This window comes from Solea solea, chromosome 8 (genome assembly GCF_958295425.1).
Source record: "Solea solea chromosome 8, fSolSol10.1, whole genome shotgun sequence".
Taxonomy (NCBI): domain Eukaryota; kingdom Metazoa; phylum Chordata; class Actinopteri; order Pleuronectiformes; family Soleidae; genus Solea; species Solea solea.
The window spans coordinates 5,752,345-5,768,966 of record NC_081141.1 but is presented as its reverse complement, the minus strand read 5'-3'; the positions used below and the strand labels follow the sequence as shown (position 1 = coordinate 5,768,966).

Genomic DNA, 16,622 nt, shown 5'->3' with positions numbered 1-16,622 from the left:
TTATTTTCCATGACATACATACACCCTTGCACATAACTTTTGTCACAACTTGCAATGAATTCGCAGGCTGAAAGATTAACGAGGGGCAAGAGGAAAACCTTCTACTCAAGCACATCCTTGGAATCGGCGATGAATCACTGGAAAAACACTCATCTGTATGTTTAAGATAATGATGTAATGATCTGCAAACCATGAAAGAGCTTTTCTAACAGCCAAGGTCAATATCATGCCCCCAACTCACAAAGGACCATCTAATCCTTTATTTAGCCAGGTTAAAAAAAAGAAGAAAAAAAACAATGTGACATTCAGTGAAATTGGTGTGAGGTTTTTTGCAGGACAGTGGTGTAAATGCACAGAGCTGCAGAGAGCTGGGTAGGCACCAGGTCCTGGCAGGGAGGAGACAGGGACAAGGGCTTGATTTATTGGGTTCATTTCCTTCTTACTCAGGCTGCTTCCAGCAGCCCCCATTACACCTTGCACACCAACACAACACAACACAGCACAGGCACAGAAAGAGAAACAAAAAGGTATGGAGCAACGAAGCAAGGAAAGAAAGAGGTAAACAGAGAGAGAGAAGGGTTAAAAACAGTGAGTGGTGAACAGAGAGGTAGATAGGGAGAGATATGAAGGGTGCGGAGGAGAAGACGGTGGCTTCTGACTGGCTCTCCATTTCTCACATTTTCACTGAAGTCTTGATCATGAAATGAATTAAGATCAAAAAAAGGTCAACAAAACTAAAAAGCCACTGAAGAGAAATTGATCTCAGTTACAAGAAAGAGAGGAGGTGAGTATTAAAACAGCAGAACGAGGACAGAAATAAGAATTCAGAGGACACAAGAGCAAAGTAAAGTGTTAAGAAAGAGAAAATCTGCAGCAGCAGTCCTCAGAGCAGCTTGCGTGAGACCACCACCTCAATCATTCTTGACGCTTAACCCCTTCTCTGCCAGAGGAGGTCAGCTGCTTCCTCTCACCCCGAGAATGCTCGAGTAAACACAAGTCGAGTGTGAGCGAGTGAGCAATCAAGTGAGTGAACGTTGCCGTCAACACAAACAGACACCTTGTGTAGAGATGCATGTTACATTGAAGCTTCCGTTACTGGCTCCCACTGTAAAATAATCCCCAACAGACACTAAAAAATGAAAGGCTAACCCTCCCTTCATGACGGAGAAATTGGAACGGTGAAACACAATCTTCAAATTCCTCCTGAGAGCTTTCTTTTTCTCCCTGTTCCGGCCTTTTCTACCTCAGTCAGCTTCCTCAGCTGCCTGCCCAGGCTGCTCTTTCACCACAACAGCTCTGTGGAAATTTCTCACATTGACTAGCTGTTCCAGTTAAGTGTCATGGCCAACATTTGACTGAAAATGCGCATGTGTGCGGTGTGTGTGTCTATTTTAAGGCTGTGAGGGTTCATGTGTTCTGTTGGCATGCGCTTTTCCACTTTGGTCCGTACAATGTCAGAAAATCTCTTATTGTCCACAAAACAAAATTAGTTTTAATTCAGTTGTAATGATTTATTTGTTATATAGGAGGATAAGGTGGTAGAAGATGGATGGACACAAACAGATGGATTATCAAAACATAGTAATAGTAAACAATTAATCGAACAATCGTTGCAGCCCTACACTCCATGAAGCACTGTCTGTGCTACCTACTTCTTTATTTTGTTTGCTAACAAGGGTTGTAATGATATCATAGTAAAAACCAGTTCACTGAGTGAGATGCACTCCAATTGCTTGAGGTTCTGTGTAACTACACTTCTGAATCTTTTGCTGTCCACGACAGAAAAGGGGTGTAGTAGGTATTTGGCTAAATATTCTACAAAGAATCTTGAGCCTTTATACGGAAGTGGGGTAAATGCTTCCTTAAGAGTCTTTTGGCCTGGCTGGATTTTTTTACCCTCCCATCTTCTTTGAAATCCTTGTGAGGAGACAATTTGCCAAGTCGCTTCTCAAATTACTTATATTCCCCAATGTGTAGGTCACCACTCTGTTCGTTATCTTTCTCCTTTCTTATTCTTGACACAGATGAAATAAAAAATACTTGTCCACGTTATATTTAGGCCCAATATCATTTCCCTACCTCTTGCCCAACAGGTAGTGGTTAAAAATGTTATCTCTATGAAATTTGACTCCCCTATAAGAGCATGAAAAGTCATCAGGAGTTTACGTAAGCAAACGCAACATTATTCTCAGAGGTCCAACATGATGTCAGCTGTTGTCGTATCACTCACATGGACTATTGTCATGATTGTTCTCTTGTCTGCTGAGACATGTCACCTGAGAATACTGGAGGACCAGTTTCTGGTACGTACAATAGACTGCAAACCGGTTTTTGTTGTGATTAGCCTTGCTACATAACGTGCTAACCAACTTTACTAGGCACACACATTTAACCTTAATTAAGACTGGGTGCTGGGCAGGACTGACAAAACAGCCAAAATACAAAAAATTGTCTGCACGCTCGTTATTGCTTAGGGTGTTGTTCTTTTATGCTCGGAATTATCTCATAACCTGTTTGAAGAGAGCCCCTGAAAAACGACATTACGGGTCATTATAAGTTAATTTGAACTTTTGGAGAAAGAAACTGACAGTCCTAACAGGTCTATACAGTATAGTAATGGTATACATTTCTATTTGACTGAAAATTGGGGATTTTGTTTATATTAATGACATTTGTTTTTTTTCTTTATTTTTTACAGTTTAAATACAATAAATAAGAGTGTTTCCTTTAATATTGTGTCCATTGATGTAATCTGTAAGCAACAATAAATAAGTTATAACTCAGACAATTAAAATCACATTTTTAAAGGATATCGGCTAAATATCAATATCGTCATAATAAAAATATCGTCCATCGATATTTTTTGCCAATATCGCTGACCCCTACTTCTCCCTTGCCACCAACACTAAAAATGATGACTGTACGCATGGGAGGAAGGTCTCAGCAGTTCTCACTCGTGGTACCGCAGTAACCACAAAATGCGTAAGGATCGAACCCACAGAGGATTACAGCTACTGCCACAACCTGACTCAGACAGAAACAATAGCCACTGCACCAGAGGCTAAACAGGTGCTAGAGCAGCACAAGCAGACTTCCTCCAACAGCATATTGCGTCACTTCCTGTTTCACTGGTATTGTGCTGTGTTTACGACTGCGCTAAAGGCTCCAGACTAAATTTTGCATTGGTGCACTGATGCGCCTACTTTTTTCACCTAGATGTACCAGCAAAAAATGTACACTTTCAGCACACATTTTAAAAGTTGCCTTTTTGTCACTTCCAATATACATTCATACATTTTTTAATGATGTTTAGGTGTAGGTAAACATAAAACGCACACATCAAATGGTGACATCACTTCACTTGTTATATCAACAGAGAAAATCCTGACAATTTTGTCGTAGTTAAATGGCGAATATAGGGCGACATACAAAAACACAATTAACAAAATTAATGGCAGACTTCATCCATCCATTTTCTACCGCTTTATCCTCCACATGAGGGTCGCGGGGGGTGTCGTGCCAATCTCAGCAGACATAGGTGTGGAACAGTCCAGTCCATCATAGGACCACATAGAGACAAACAACCATCACACTCACGGTCAATTTAGAGTGTCTAATTTGCCTAATCCCCAAATCTGCATGTTTCTGGACTATGAGAGGAAACCCACACACCCAACATGCAAACTCCATGCAGAAAGGCCCTTGTTCCGACCAGGTCGCGAACCCCGGTCTTTTTGCTGCAAGGGCAAGAGTACTAACCACTACACCAACCGTGTGGCCCACTTTATTCAATTATTACTGACTAAATCTATTGAAAATATGAAACCACTATACTATATAATGAATACTACTATACCAAATTGTGTAGTGTGGTCTACTGTACTGAGTATGTTGTCAGTCAGAACCACAACTCCGCATTTTTCGAGCAGCAAGTTTACTTACAAGGGTGATGGTGTTTCACTCGCTAGATAATGTTGATACTGTGCTGTGTCTCAGTTTAGGCTGCAATCACTGTGTGGGGAGGGGCAGACAAATCAGCTGTTTGTGTGTGAGAGAGAGTGAACTATGCATTCTGGCCACAAGTTAGGTGCACCCTAGAGCCCTGGCTCTCTACAACTTCACACATTTTTAATTGTGACTATCAGTCCACTGGACATACACTTCAGTTCAATCCTCTCTAAGTGATACTTTCACTAACTCACTCTGTATAGTAACATATATTCATATAAAGTGGTTGTCCAAGCCCAGCAGTTAGCTTAGCAGCAATGGCTACTCACTTTCATTCTCAGTGAAGTCAAACTTAACAGTGAAAGTGAGTTTTACACAATTATACTGAAGGAGAAGATATTAGAGAGAGAGGAATAAAAAAAAAGGACTTGTGATGCACAGCAACAACAGAGCAGATCTCTGCAGCTGCTGTGTGTGTGTGTTGGAGAGGTTGTGGTATTAGGGGACGCCGCGCTGTTAAGCCACTTTCATTAACTGCAGTGACAATTCCTTCATCGTGACATCCCTAGTTTCTCACTTTTCTCTGCTGTGCTCCACTGCAGCTGAAACAAAACGACAGTTTTGCCCTGAAGATACCTCCACAGGTCCACAGGTCTTCAAACATCGTAAAATCCAAAAAAATACCTTTACTTCCCAATTTTTTACAGTTGACATTAATATTTGAGGAACATGTAGCATTGTCTGGGACCTTGAGAAGGGATATAAAATGTACAAAACAACCAATGTCACCGCCTCCCTCATATAGAGACAGGAAGGAGAGGACAAAGGCAGAAGGACAAAAGGAGAAGCAGAAATGGAAAAGGAGGAGGGGAGAAAGGATAAAAGGCAACAGAGAAAAAAGGGAAAAGCCTTACTGTTGTCCTTGTCTCATTTCAAGTCAAGGATCTCATTAACATGGGAGCCCAATCCCAGAAACACACCCCACTAACTCCACCACCACACAGATGCTCATGGCTGGCCCCACCTCCAACACAAACTCATTGATCACCGTTACAGGACACGTCACACAAGCAGGGACAATACACAAACACGTACGCACTTGTCCAAAAAAGCCATTACATGCTCTTGAAGTTAGCAGTCATGAGACACAGCTTCATACTCTATTGTTACACTGTCATTTAAAAACACACATGCATGGACATTTGTAGAATTTCAATTTATTTGATATGGGACACTTTAAAACTCAAATCAAGTTGTCCAAATGTGACATCTCGAAAAAGGTTGTGCAGTGCCAGGGCATCCTCTTTTCAGCCAAGCATCATCCTCCATTAGAATTGAGGTTATCCAGGGAGCACAAAGCTAAATCACTGCATCAAACAGAGCGGAGTTGGCCGTGCTCCAGCCGTCACTTCCTTCCACAGCTGCTCAACACATTGTTGGGCTGGTGAGGTTAGCCATGCACAAGGCCTCACACAGCTACTCTTCCTGAGCCAAATGTTATTCACATCACAGCCACTAGTGAGCTCGAGGTAACTGCTCACCCCAGGCACTGACAACACTGCTAATACTGTTTCTATGAATGTATGAATATGTCACAACATAATTATTGTGACTAAAATGATAATGATCGCTAAATGGCTTTCAACAATAATGATCATGTTGTTACACCTTGGTGTAACAACATGATCATTATTATCACTGACAAATTGGGTAAGGTGAGTTTCTTCAGGTTTCTTTGCCTAAACTGACGATCAATCGATGTGGAAAAATCAATACAAATTGAAAAAACATCTGTCACCTGTATTGCCTCCGTTTACTCTTGCTCATGCCATGGAATAGTCACAGAGTTAAATAAAGGGTTATGAGAGTATTAAGAGAAGAACAACTACCAGAGCGGTAATAATTGTTTACATTTATTAATCATTTTCAATTAAAGACCTAGAAGACTTGCAGATAATCAGCTGATGGCTGCTTCTCTCTGCTTCGGTCAGCAGGACAGTGCTGCTCTATAGTCAGAGGTAGACGTTGTCTCAGCCAATATTTCCATTTTTGTCAAAATTTCTCAATGATGCATAAAGGGCAGTAAATATAGTTTAACTTTGTGAATGATTTTCTATCAAAATGACATCTCTCCCTCTCCTTTGCAGCAGTGTGGCTCTACACCACGCCAATAATTGTGTTGTTTTCAATAGATTTATACAGATATTAGAGGCTCACTGATATGTTCTGTTTGTCTATGTTGTTACATTTGTATTGATAAAAGATAATGGCAGTTAATAGATACAACAAAAATTCTGATACATTCCAGTCCAAATATAATGTCTCACAGCAAAACTTATACAAAAGTAAGACAAAAACTTAGGTAATTGCAAAGAGTCTGAGGGGTTTCTCCTGCTACATTTTTACAACCAGTTCGAAACATATGAGAGGAATGGTATCTGCACTCTTCAGACAACAACACCAACAGTGGCCCAACAACATGCAGTGTTTCACCTCAGGTCTGAAACAGTGTCTCAGCCGTTGCCCCCTTTTGCAGCGATTTAGATTTCTGTGGTGTGACCAGGTTTCAATCACTACAGAACCACTGTATGATCTCGGCGACACTACTTTACCTAAAGAGGCTGGAAAGTCTCTGTTACAACTCTGTGATGCCTTCTGCACCTGCATCCGAGGCCACTTTTACACATGACCTTGCATTAGAAAGCATTTACTGTGGTCAGATAACGATCAGATATTCATCTCATACATTTACACCTGATATTAACATGTGCCTCTGGTGTCCACATCAGGATCTGATTGCTATCCGATCACGGTGGGCCACCGCCCCACCTCTGTGCACTGCCATATCAACAACCAAAATGTTTGCCACAGGTGAAGTTGCGCTATTGTATGGATGTGGAAGGAGTACGTGGAAAAGCAAAACTTAATAAACACTTAATCAATATAACAAACAATGTTTTTCACTTCCACATTCTGTGACAAAGTAAATTACATAGATTATTGTTTAAAATAATCTCTTCCACACTCTGAGGTAACAGACTTCCAGTCTGAGCTGCAAATCAGAAATGAAATAACATCTAACAAAATACTGCTAAAAAGAATGTACAGAACTAAACTCCATTGTGGAGATGATTTAAGCCTTGGGAACAAACTTGCTGTCTGCACCATTAGCCACAAATATACATTAACCACATAAACCACAAGTTAACAAATGAACAACTCTTTTCTTAAGAGAACCAAACTTGTTGCATTGCAGAGTTGATTCAAGGAAGATGAAAATTCTTCATGAGAAACACCATCATGTCCACATTGTCTGGCGAGAGGCTTGCTCTCTGCGTAACTAAGTAATTACTTGAACCTCTCATTCTCAACCACTGCAAATATTAAATAGTAATTTAAAAATGTTTAGTTTTTTAGCACAAACTGGGAGTTGGAAGGGGCGTGTCGCAAATGTGCCTTTCCTAACCGCAACACTGGTTTGTGGGTTAGTATTGCAATTTCAGTTTCGATATGCATATTGTATAACAATTTGTCCTCGGGCGTATTTACACCTGTACTTATGTGGTCAGGTGCTATCTGCAATCCGATCACAGGAAATGCATTTCAGTGACAGGTGTAAAGGGGACCTGAGTAAAATCTGCCCACTTTGGCTGATGCTAGATAATTACTGTGGTGTTTACTTTGTATTTTTCAAAGCGTAATCCAAACTATTTTGATGAGAATATAAATTCGTAAAATAATTTGCTGTGGATTTACCATGAAACTAGTAAAATTTTAATTTTTACTTTTTATCAGCTCATTGTTCCTGTAAGTTATTAAGCTTCTTATCAGTCAAAGCAGATCACAGTCTTCATGGCTAAACAGCACAAAAGGAACGGCGAGCCTGATTTAAGTATGCAACTACTGACCGTTTTCATAATCCTTTATCTACAGATTCAATTACTATGTTTTAACAATTAGTGATCAAAAGGTTGGCCCTTAATTTCTACTTATTAAGGCATCAATGTCTTTTTATACTTGTTGCAGTTAATTTTAAAAATAACTTACTTTTTCCATTTCGCTGTTGGTATGTCTCACTAAATGTCAAATAAAACTGGGCCTGTCGTAGCACACAGCCTGAGGTTAAAGCTGGTGTCACCACAGAGATGCAAGGCTTTTTTAGCTTTAGCAAATAATAATGGGTCAACTTAGGCCAGGGCGCTGGCAAAATGGAAACAATAGAAGCCTGTGTCAAGGAAATGGGCGGCAGAAATGACAAATTTCTTCATGTTTCACCTCCTTTTAAAAATGGCACAATCCAAAATCAGAAATTTTAAGAAAAGTTGACAATAGATCCCTGGGAGTCGATTTCACAGTACCCAACTTCAGTCATTTTCCCAGCATTCCTGTGGTGTAGCAATGTAACCCTGCGAATGTTTCCATCCATCCAGCAAAGACACAAATCCTCTCCTGTGACTACATAATGTAATGTAGTGGTGACGGGGGATGGGAAAGTGGAGAGAAGGCGATCGAGAAACAAATGAAGAGGCAGGTTGTAAGCAAGGCATATAATCGATGTCTGGGGACATTTTGTATTCATGGACCTCTAAGTGACGATACATGGTGTCTACACCTCCAGCAAACAAGCAGAGGTAAATGTGTGATGTCACAAAGACAGGTGGTGGACAACCCAATACAGGCCAAGAGGAATACATTTCATAGGATAAATAACTCCATTATGGTTCATAATGATCAAAAATCTCACGTAGCAGCTGCCTTACAACTGCTTGCAGCAAATGAACTATTAAACCTGTTAAGGGGTCAGTGCAACATTTTGGAGGGAAATCACCATAACATGGTGCATGTGACAACGAGAATGTGGCTCTCTCAGTGGGTATGTTGCTCGAGTTGATTTTTTCACTCATCCCTGCCATGACACTGCACATCGACATCGAGAACTCTGGTTCACCCCACTCCAGCTGTTGAGCAGAGGGCAATCGCGGGGCAGAGAGATTGTGCTTGCCTATTATGACAGAATGAACGCATACACACACACGCTCAGATGAATATACACACAAAGGCTCAGCTTCAAGCCCATCCCACCTAATGGCTGTATCCTCATACTGCTAACGGGTGCTCAGGGAGGCAATGAGGTTTGCCATCTATATATCCATGACCCCTGGATGACTTCACTCCCCCATTCACCTCCCCCTTCATGACCTGGCAATGGCACCCTATGAGGGTGAGACAGACAGAAATAGGGTCCAGGATCCCGTTTGAGGAGAGTGCTCCAATACAAACATCAGCGTATTTGAGTACACAGATCTCCCTGCAAATGGGTCAAAGCCAGTGCTTATCCATTTGTTTTGATTTTCCTCCCCCTCAGCCTTAATACACACACACATATACTCTCTATTTCCACTGAAAAGCGTGACTATAAGCAATCATGCAGAGAAATATGGTAATGATGCACCAGTGGAAGAGAAGGCGGGAGAATGATCGTGCAACACCAGTCTCTGTTTTCCCCACACACCGTTTTCTAACTCTTTCATGCAGGTGCCACTTGCACAGGCAAAGAATTGCTTATATACTTAAAGAACACACCGGTGGGTAAAAAAACACACATGATGGAGCAGCAGTATGGTTGGTTTCTCTGGAGAGAAATAACAAGGCAAAATCACAAGAAGAAATAGAGAACAGGTTTATGTGAATGCCAGCGACAAATGTCAACTTCCTCACTGCTGCAGCAGCTTCTCAAAGACCTATCTAGCCTGAGGAGGAGTGACAAACAAACAAACAACAAATCACCTATATTAATTACCATACATTCAAATTCTCACATTACCGAGTAATTACACTGGTGCAACACAAAATAATTACTTGTGCTAAAGTTCGCTTTTTGCCAATATTTACCTCCTTTCACAATAAGACACACATTCATTTCTGGTTTGTTTTTTGTGCCTTTGGGGAATAAGCTAATCAGTAGCTGAGTCACAAAGGAGGAAGTGGCTGAACTGTGTTTGTCTTGAGAGGTGGACCATCTGCAGCTAAGCAGGTCACTGTGTTAGACAGAGCCCATGAGACTCCAGCCGGCTCTCTAGGCTAATCCTGTGACTGTGTGTGTGTGTGTGTGTGTGTCTTTACCAGAAGGTTGTGTGGCTACACACACATACCCACTAAGGGCCATATAAAGCCAGGAGCCAGTCAAAACAGTGTTTAGGAACAGTCTAGTGTCCTACTGACTGTCTGATAACCTGGCTGACATATGACCAGCTAATGGGCCTCTAGGTTGGCACACACTTGTGTGTAAGTCCAACAGGTTTATTTTTTACGATGGGTGTAAAACTGAATGTTAGCAAGACAGTAGGCATTTAAAGCAGATGCTGTATGATGTGAACCAATGTGTGAATGTGTGTGTGGGATGTCAAGGCATAATATGTCCAGCTAGTGATGGCTTCTTTCTTTATATACAGCAGCATGGGTAGTGCGTGAGTGAGTACATGTCCCTTACAACCAGAGGTTAGCAGGCGGGTGCTCTCTGTGATCAAGTTACAAAAGTGGGTGTGTTTCTGCTCTCCACTGTCGCCTGCATGTCTGCCTCTCCCTCTCCCGCTCTCCCTCTAACTCATTCTGTCTCTCTATTTTTTTTCTCCCTGTATGTCTCTGCCTCTCTCTCACTTTCAGGATACAGAGGCCTGAAGCTTGCGTCATCCAGGCCTCTTCCTCACCACAGACCACCTCTCCCTCTTGTTCCTGTCTGCACTCCATCTTTCCTTCTTTCTTTCTCCCATCTCCTGGCGGCTCTAAACAGGGAGCAGCCATGCAGCTGGTCCATACTCCCTGTAGGAGGCTGTGAGCCATGAGACTCCGCCGACCTCCTCCTCCTCCACCGCTGTAAACTGGTACTCCAGCCGCCCACGCAGCATCACCTCTGTACTGCCAGCCTGGACCACAGCAGACGCGCACTAATGCTGACCAACTGGCTCTATTGATGTATCTCTGCCATGTATAACAACCTAATACCCCTGGACTTCCAAACACTCATTGATTAAAAAAGACACACACTCTGCAATTTGTGGAAACTCACAATGGTATGTGCCTGATCTTATAACTGCTGCCCAGCCCTACTCAGCTCAACCTCTAAAATAACCCTGCAAGATGCTAACTATAAACCACAACACCATATGCTGGATGAAAACTCACAACTTAAGAGTCACATATTTAAAGACTTTACTGTACTATCAGTAATTACACCTTTGTTGGGCAAGACCAATTTCAACAAGCAGTAAAATGCATGGGCAATGTTAAGAGCATTGCCAGTCAATCAATCTGGACAGTTCTGGGCACGCAGCAGCTAGTTTATAAGTAGAACACGAGTGTGAAATAGAAGCAGTATATTGGTTTCCTTTTTTTTCCACAGATCATGCTAAAAACGTTCAACTGAGAAGCACATTTACAACTAAGCTACAGTCGTTTTAACAGGACATCTGTGATCTAGTCTAGTCTACATGCCAATGTGTCCCTGGGCAAGACACTTAACTCCAAATTGTTACTTGCTGCTGGCTTGCAGCATAGGAATGGGTATGACAGACAGGAAAGGTACTGCATATACTGTAGATGCACTTAATGAATGCGATTGCGAATAAGCAAATGACAAACTTGAACTGTAAAGCATTTTTGAGTAATCATCATGACTAGAAAAAGACTTAAAAATACAGACTAACATTTAAAATAAGTTATACAAGCTTGCACACAATTTACACATTTGTTTGCTGTGTACTTGTGCATTATGTTACCTTGTCTTTCTCGTGGGGCAGCAAACGAACAGGTGGCAGAGATTCCAGAGACACTGTTCCAGTGCCATCATCCTGGGAGCTGCTGCGACTGATGAGCTGGAACAGTGGACCCTGCTTAACCACACGTCCATGGGCCACTGCTCTCTTCAAGGCCACCCTCAGCTGCTGATGGAAGAGGCTAGTCCCAATGGAACCGCTGCTCGACAAGTAGGCTGCCACATCAGCCTGGCACTTGAGAAAGCGCTCAATGTTCTTCAAGCCTGAGCCACCAGGCTCATGGAGCCCCTCCAGTGCCCGCTTGATAAGCTTGTTCCAGTCGAGTCCTGGTTTCTTTCCTGAATGAGAATGGGAGCTACTACCACCACTGCTACCACCCCCACCACCGCTACCTCCCCCACCACCTCCACCTCCGCCTCCGCCTCCACCTCCACTTCCTCCTCCTCCACTTCCACTGCAACCGCTGCTGCCGCCTCCTCCCCCAGAGCTGCTACCCCCTTTGGGCTTGGGCAGAGCCAAGCGTCCAGGGTTATCAGGGTCCTTGAAGGAATTTAGACCTTTGTTGGTGACCTTAAGGATGGTTCCGTCCTTGACACTGAGCTCTAACTGTTCCAGAACTGTGTTGCGGTCCAGGCCATGGGACATATTGACCGCATTGCAGATGCGCTCCTCTGATGGTCGCTGCTTCTGCTTCTTCACCTTTTTGATGGCCTCTAGGAGCCATTGGGTGTACGTTGGGTTTGCCAATTTCACCATGGCTGCGGTCTGGGTGGGTGTGGGGGCCCTGGGGCCTTACCACAATGACCACACACAAAAATAGACACGGTAAGCCAAGGAATACCTGGCCTGCGCCGTAGCGCCGCCGCCTCCTCTTTTTTGCCCTCTGCTTCTTACTATCCCTTGTCCTGGGGTCGTACAGAGAGTCCCTCAGAAGCTGAGTGTGCGGAGCACGGAAGGGAGCAGCTAACCATAGCACAAACCCCCTGTCAACCCTCTACCCAGTAAAGTCAGGTCCACCCACCACCAGGCAGGTGACAATCCCTGGCAAAAAGTGGGGGGTGTATGGAGGAGGTTAAAAAAAAGTATAATAGAAAGTTACACTCCCACGACACACTTGGCAAGATAGTAGATCTCAAAGAGGGAGGGTCCCACTTTGCCCGCAGCAAAAATACAAACACCTATTCAATCTGTGTTGTGTTGCTGGCAAACTAGCCAGTTCTTAGTGTGCGCTGTGAAAGATGACCATGGTGTCCACAATGTGAAATTAGTGTTTTAACGATAAAGGTGGGTGCAATGCAGAAAATATGTTTTTGTGGATTATGACATTCCACAAGATCGAGGATTTTTCTGTGTATCCACGTCCACTTGTCTTCACTGTCCTGCTTTCTTGTCCTCTTCTGATCTACTGGCAGTCTAGGCTTCTCACCCCAGGGAGCAGCCAGGGCCGATCACCTTCATGCCCAGTACACTTGAGTAGCTGACAAACCCTGCAGAAAAGAAAGGAAATAACACACAGACAGACAGGGGTAAGTAAAACTTGCAGGGAAAAGTTAAACTTTAAAAAAGTATAGTTTTAATATTTAGGGACCATGAAAGCGCAAAGAAGGAAATTAGGACAAAATTGAAATTGGGAAAAAAGGTTTTAAGAGCTATGACCCGGCTCATATTAAGGTACTGTTCAGTAATTAAGATGATTGTCTGTTATAAGCTGCATTGTTTCCAGACCCTTGAAAGTTTATTGTAATGTTTTAGGATGTGGTAGTCTGTGTATAGGATGCATTGGAGGATATACATACACACACAAACATATATATATATATAGGAGTATATTTATTTCAGTATGGGTTGTTTTTAAATGTATTTCCAGCATGCATCATCAGTGCTATTCACGTCAATATGGTATGATTTGAAACAATAAACACTGATCTGGCTTCCATTTCCACCATGGGGTGTGTAGACCTAATAGCAATAGCTGCATCAGCTATGTAAATAACGGAACATCATACCAGCACAACAGTGCAACCCGCCAATCTCTCTATTAATTCAAAGATTGTCTGTCAGCTTGTGTCAGGGTCACTTTGATGCCATGGCAAGTAAGTGCCCCTGTGCCATGCACATGAAGTTAAAGCCTGAGATACTTGGTTGGGTTGTACTGCAGCAATTTAATACAGCGAAAACAGAAAACTATGAAAGTATAGCTTATGGCCTACAGTGTATTGTAAAATGGCGATTTAGGTGTTTTTCCCACACAAAAGTTATTTCAGTACGCGTCAAAACTTTTGACAAGAGAAAGGCAAATAATATTATAACTGACCGCCTTTGTGAGTTTTAGCTTCATACGTGCATACAATAATATTTATGATCACTCCTTATTTTCTGCTTAGCAAAACATTTAATACAATGTTGTTGTTTTTATAAAGCATCAAAAGTGCAACAACAACAAAGTTTAGGTTTTCAATGATCATGTGTTTGAGGTAGATGCAGAGAATCTTAAAGAGGGTAACAGGCTGTTCAACAACACTGGCACAGTGCCCACACGCAGATATATAAATAAAGCCATGCTTTCCCTTAAACAGCACCATGAGGTTTAGCCATGCACAACAAAACGAAACGAAAAAAATACTACAACGACTCCTGTTAACTCTTAACAGTTAACTGTAACTATGTCGTGCTTGTATTCATACAACAACGGCAGTATTCTCCAAATCAGAGCCACTGTGATACAAACATTGTAAACAAACATGTACGACCAGTCTACTAATAACTGCCAGAAATGACAGAATGATTCAAAAGAAGACCCCGAAAAGAAAGGAGCTGGGTTATAACAAGTTACACAAAAACATCCTTATACATGCAGCAGCAATGTTGACTTCTTGGGTTGCTAACGTAAACATGATGAAGTGAAAACATAGACTGTTAGCAAACATTAGCTGGGGTGCTAACTTTAAACGAAGCAGTTTAACTACAACATAAATATACTGATAAATATGGTGGTGTTGCCCTCTCCCTCTGACATGATGTTTATCAATGAAGTATCAACAACAAGCTTTCCCGCTAACTGTTGTTGTTTAGCAAGCTAACCCGGGGAGCTAAACAGCGAGCTAACGTTACGATTAGGTTACTAACGTTACTTGCTAACACGAAACGTAAACAGCACGAACTGTGGGCTTGTTCAGAGCTCCTGTGCGGAGAGACAACATCCCCATCTTCCCAACCAATGTTATACACAACACAAACAATCGCACCACAGCACGCACAGCGGATAATGTGATTTTTTTCCAATGTCATTCAGATAATAACGTGAAAGCGCGGCCTTGTAAAAGGCACAATGCAACATGCAGACGGCCATCTCCGCTAGCGGGCAACTGCGAAAATCAAGACGTGAGAGCGGCGGAGTCCGCAGTGTTAACATGCTCCGCGGCGTCGCTCTGAGCCTTCTGTTTAAGAGAAAAGTCTCCGGGCATTAGACGCGTCCCCACCTCGCTGACTTCCTCCCTCCAACAACCGCCCTCCCACGTAACGCTAAAGCTTGCAGTGCGGTGAAGACAAGGCCGCTGGAACGAAGTAGCTAGGCCTCGGCTCCCCCCTCCGTGTGCCCCTCTAACCACCCTCCCACCTCCGCGATCATCATCCCTCCGTACCCCTCGCTTCCTCCACCTCTCGCGGTTCCCCTGAAAGCCCGAGCTGGTCCGGTTCTGCTTTGAGAGGGAAGCTCGTGTAAAAGCGGACCGAGAAAAAATAAAAACCTCACACTCTCCTCTGTCTGGCTTCCGCTACTACTCACCGGAATCTCTTGTCGAGCCGCCGAGAAGAAGGTGCCAAAACCGTGTGAAACGGAGACAACAACAAGCCTAAAAATGCAGCCAGAGACTAGGGGCTCTGGAGCCGCCGCCATCTTTGAGTGAAACAGGAGCGCGGCTGGTGGGGGAGGGGGGAACAGTGAACAGCCAGGCAGGACCTAGGGACCGTCTGCATAGTGCGAGGCGAAGATCCAGGGGAAGAAAAATCCACTGCAAGGCGCGGGGGGCGGCGGCGAGGCGGCGACGTGCTGTTGCTATGAGAGGGGTGTGGATATTGCTTGAGGACATGAAGTGGAATAAAGGGACAGATGGTGGTGGTGTTGGAGGGAGAGAGAGGGAGAGGAAAAAATAAAAAGAGAGCACAGATAGAGGTGCAATGTATTTTCTGCCGTACTACAGTGATTCAAGGGAGCGTCTGCATTTTTCCCAACAGTTGGTTAAAAGAAATAAAAATATCAAAGCCAATGAGCATGCTTTAACGATAGAGGGTATTTAAAGATCAAAGTGAGACACCCCTCCACACTGCAGTCTATTGTAACAGCTGTGTGTTTTTACGCTGAAGCTGGAAGGCAAGACACAGATAAGATCTGAAGAGGTGATCAGATGTTGCAGTGTGGCTATTACACCACATGGTAAAGCATGTTATTATCTACCTATATGCAGACTAGACCACTGATGTCTTTTTTTTCCGTCAGACTGTGAAACGAAAAGAAAGTGATTATGTAAACCATCTGCAGGAGCCTCTTTGTTACATTTCATTAAATGACAGCTGAGACTAACACCTTCCCCTCATGATTTTAGTTGTTGCATATAAATCACAGCATCTGGTGACAGATGGAAGCAACATAATGTAAAGGTGTGTTTGGAACTGCAGTGTGCTCAATCTAAAAGTCATTTGAGCTGAAGATGTGCAGGTAATGGATACATTTAGCCCTAATGTGTTGCAGAAAATGAAAACGACATTAAAAGCGAGACACTATTAATTACGGCTCATAACACACAGACAGGGAGTCACAGTCAAATATTGCTCTGTGACGTGGGCAGCGTATCTGCTTTTGGGAAGTTTGAACAACTTAAGTACAGCTGCCTTTTTTTTTGTCAT

The 16,622-nt window shown here is 42.9% G+C and overlaps 1 protein-coding gene across 3 annotated transcripts in view; it reads right to left on the bottom strand.

Moving 5' to 3' along the window:
* kat6a (K(lysine) acetyltransferase 6A) overlaps positions 1-15,683 on the bottom strand; it is a 41,610-nt gene extending 25,927 nt beyond the window's left edge. The window contains exons 1-2 of one of the 3 annotated variants that reach the window (XM_058635292.1): positions 15,505-15,683; positions 11,724-13,207 (exon numbers count right to left, since the gene is read on the bottom strand). In XM_058635292.1, coding sequence (XP_058491275.1) covers positions 11,724-12,476 — 753 coding nt within the window. In that variant the 5' untranslated portion in view covers positions 12,477-13,207; positions 15,505-15,683. The remainder of the gene's footprint in view (positions 1-11,723; positions 13,208-15,504) is intronic. The other 2 variants (XM_058635291.1, XM_058635293.1) reach the window with 2 other exon arrangements.
* Between the last annotated feature and the right edge of the window lie 939 nt (positions 15,684-16,622).